The 3,240-nt window shown below is 50.8% G+C and overlaps 1 protein-coding gene across 1 annotated transcript in view; it reads right to left on the minus strand.

Annotated features, from left to right (window-relative positions):
• Positions 1 to 692: 692 nt before the first annotated feature.
• Positions 693 to 3,240, minus strand: part of LOC135826555 (trans-L-3-hydroxyproline dehydratase-like) — a 2,592-nt gene continuing 44 nt past the window's right edge. Inside the window, exon 1 of the mRNA XM_065339165.1 lies at positions 693 to 3,240. This exon is cut by the window's right edge and continues 44 nt beyond it. Coding sequence (XP_065195237.1) covers positions 1,595 to 2,884 — 1,290 coding nt within the window. The 5' untranslated portion in view covers positions 2,885 to 3,240 and the 3' untranslated portion in view covers positions 693 to 1,594.

A 3,240-nucleotide genomic window follows, 5' to 3' on the forward strand; every position in this document is an offset into this window, starting at 1 on the left:
TGTGTGTGTGTGTGTGTGTGTGTGTGTGTGTGTGTGTGTGTGTGTGTGTGTGTGTGTGTGTGTGTGTGTGTGTGACAGAGAGAGGGAGAGGGAGGGAGGGAGAGAGAGAGAGCATGGGCACACTCGCATGTAAATGAACCTGTGTGCGTGTGTGTGTGGTGGTGTGTGTGTGGGGGCTGCACTTCTCAGGATCCTGATTCCAAGGCCACCCAGAGTTTGGTATTCGGCGACCGTCTACCACTGGGTACAGTCATGTAGTTCAGTGGACAATGCTTGGTAATGGAGTCATCTTTCCAAGATCACTACTATAAAAGTACAGTTTATGATCCCTCTCAGGAGGGGAGAGGGGGAGGGGGTTGTGACCATCTTCTGGTGATGAGCAAGTACTGTAGTGAAGTACAAGTGTGTGCGTGTGTGTGTATTACTGTGTATGTTAGTGCCAGCCGTTTCTCTTGAGAGATTGCGGGTCAGTCCATTGCCGAAGATGGCCACGCATAACTATTACTTACCTTTCTTCTCGTCCTCATCCACCTCACCAGGGAGTCGTGCTTCTGACTCATCTTTCATACTCCTGGCTGATTGCGGCCGTACTTCTCAGTCCAATTGCATGCCCAGCGCCGCAGCGGGTATATGATGTGCACAACAAGTAGGCCAAGGCCAAGAAGCACTCACTCATTGGCCAAAGAAAAAAGTTGCTTCCAAGGCCAAGGTGGCCGGATAAGAGATGTTCAAGTAAAGTAGGGTGTAGCACCGGAGTACTCGAGTGCACATGGCACATACGCCGGGCTGTATCAGAGCAAGCATGCAAGTGTGATTAGTACAGTACAGTGCCAGTACAACACGTATATGAAAGCTTGAAAAGCAACTTGGGCTGGGATTGCACCAGCCCAGAGCTTGCAAGGGTGAAGGATTTACAACCACTGTTTTTCCAGGCCAGGCAGTAGTTTGCCTTTCCTGTCGTGTGATGTGAGGGTTACAGTTTGTTGTAGTATCATCAAGGGAAGGACCAAAACTGCCTGTAGCTGCAGTTACACCCTACAGCAATGCTACAGTTGTTCCATGCTAGACTGGTATGCATGCAGGGGTGCTGCAATGTGTTCAGATTGTTCCAGATATACGCAGGGAGTAATATAAATTATAATACCGGTATTGCACTTCTCCCCAGCTCGCACAGTGCGGCTCAATGAAATCCGATCAAGCGAAAGAACACCACGCTGGGCGCCGTGCAGCCCTAGATCAGCGAACACTGGGATGCAAACTGGCACAGGGCGCACACCCTTGATTCACGAGACCGGATTTCATTGAGAAGCACTATACAAGTCGTAGTTCGTTTCAGCACTTCAATACTTCTAGCAATGAAACAAACCTAACGTTTGTTCACTATTGAGTATTGTGTATTCATATTCCAGTTGCAAAACAGAGAACCAGGGCTACAAGCAGTGTGCTCAATCAATAAATTGAAGTTCAGATGTGCAATACCATGTCGCTGTGTAAGAAGAATGGGAAGGACGGACGCGATGACTATGGCTTTGACTCTTCAACGATACTTTGGATGAGATAAAACTATACTGCACCATCAATGTCATGGTGTCACTCAAGAGATTAGAAACCCTTCTCCGATGTTGTCGTCCTCCTCCAAATGAAACACGCACTCGCCAGTGTAGCTGGCCTTGCCGCACACTTCCACAATCACTGCAGCTTGTTGTTTCTTGCCGTACAGAGTCTCCGCTACCACCGTGCCAGTGAACGAGCTGCCCTTGACCTGCGGCTGGATAAACTCGCGCTGTTGCTGCAAGGCTATTTGTCCCTTGTGGTACTGGGCAGCCAGGCGCGCAGTTACACCAGAGCCGGTGGGAGAGCGGTCCACTTCTCCCTCTGCAAATATCGTAACATTTGCCGTTGGCTCGGGAGCACCGCTGTCGTTCTCCTGCTGCCACTTATCCTTGCCATCAGTGAAGATGACGCCGTAGAGGAACGACAGCTCAGGTGAATACGGGTGCGTGATGGGTAGGGATGCCTGCACGGCAGCTTTGATTGCAGCGGCCGCTTTCTTCAGCAACTCCAACGATGCAGTCCTGATATCCAGCTCCACTTGTGCCGCGTCCACCAGAGCATAGAAAGCGCCACCATACGATACGTCTAGTAAAACCCTACCAGGACTGTTTGCTGCAGCATGGCTGCTGGCATCTCTACCAGAGCCGTAGCCGGGCACGTTGACATACACGTCTGTATGCAACACAAACGCCGGCACGCTGCGGAATCGGGCTCGTCCAGTGCGTCGCCTGGCCATGTCGTACTCTACGTGCGCTCTCACCAATCCACACGGGCACTCGATGTTCACAGGTACTTCTCGCACTCCGCCGGCGTCCACGCCGCACTCAACAGCAGCAGACTCAGCTGATGCGGTAACCATGGCAGTGTCACCCGCAGGCTGAGTGGCACTCGGCTGTGCGGTTGGCCGAGCGTCGTCATGACGACATCGCGTGACTGCCGTTGCCGGGTCCACGTACTTGTGATCGACTGCAAAGCGTGCCAGGGCCAGTACAGCATGGCCACACATTGTACTGTAACCCTCGTTGTGAAGGAACAGAACTGCCAGGTGAGCTTTCTCCTCAGCTTTCACGTCGTCACTCACGACCTCATCTCCCTCAGTCACACAAGGTACAGGTGGTGATGGTTCGACTAAATAACATCCATACATGTCAGTATGACCACGTGGTTCAAACATCAGGAAACGCCGGATATGATCCAAATTAGCTTTTGCGAAGTCGCGCTTTTCCAGTATTGTTCTTCCTTCAATTGGTGGCATTCCCTCAACGACAATACGAAGAGGTTCACCGCACGTGTGCATATCTACGGTTCGAAACTTGCAACTCATTGCCATCTCGGACAGTTTGTATCAAGGTTGCAAGGAACAGGTACGTAACTCTAAAAATACTTTGGCAGCAGATCTGCAAGGCTTTTTACTCCCTCTCGATCTTACCCAGATATTGGAATACTGTTGGGTATGGCACGACGTCTGCACCTGAGTTATCTAATCGTCTTACACGTTGCGGTACTCCTGTAGCTAGCCGCAAGTGATGTTTTGCCACAATTTATTGGCACAAACCACTGTGACTTCTTCTCAGACTATAGTCGTATAGCTCTCTCAATCTCTCCTCTCAGCTGTCAGTACAGCTGGTAGATCTACACAGTCTGTTTGAGTGTGGCAGTTGCAGGCTCACTGGACATCATGATGAT

Source organism: Sycon ciliatum, chromosome 1 (assembly GCF_964019385.1).
Source record: "Sycon ciliatum chromosome 1, ocSycCili1.1, whole genome shotgun sequence".
Lineage (NCBI taxonomy): Eukaryota > Metazoa > Porifera > Calcarea > Leucosolenida > Sycettidae > Sycon > Sycon ciliatum.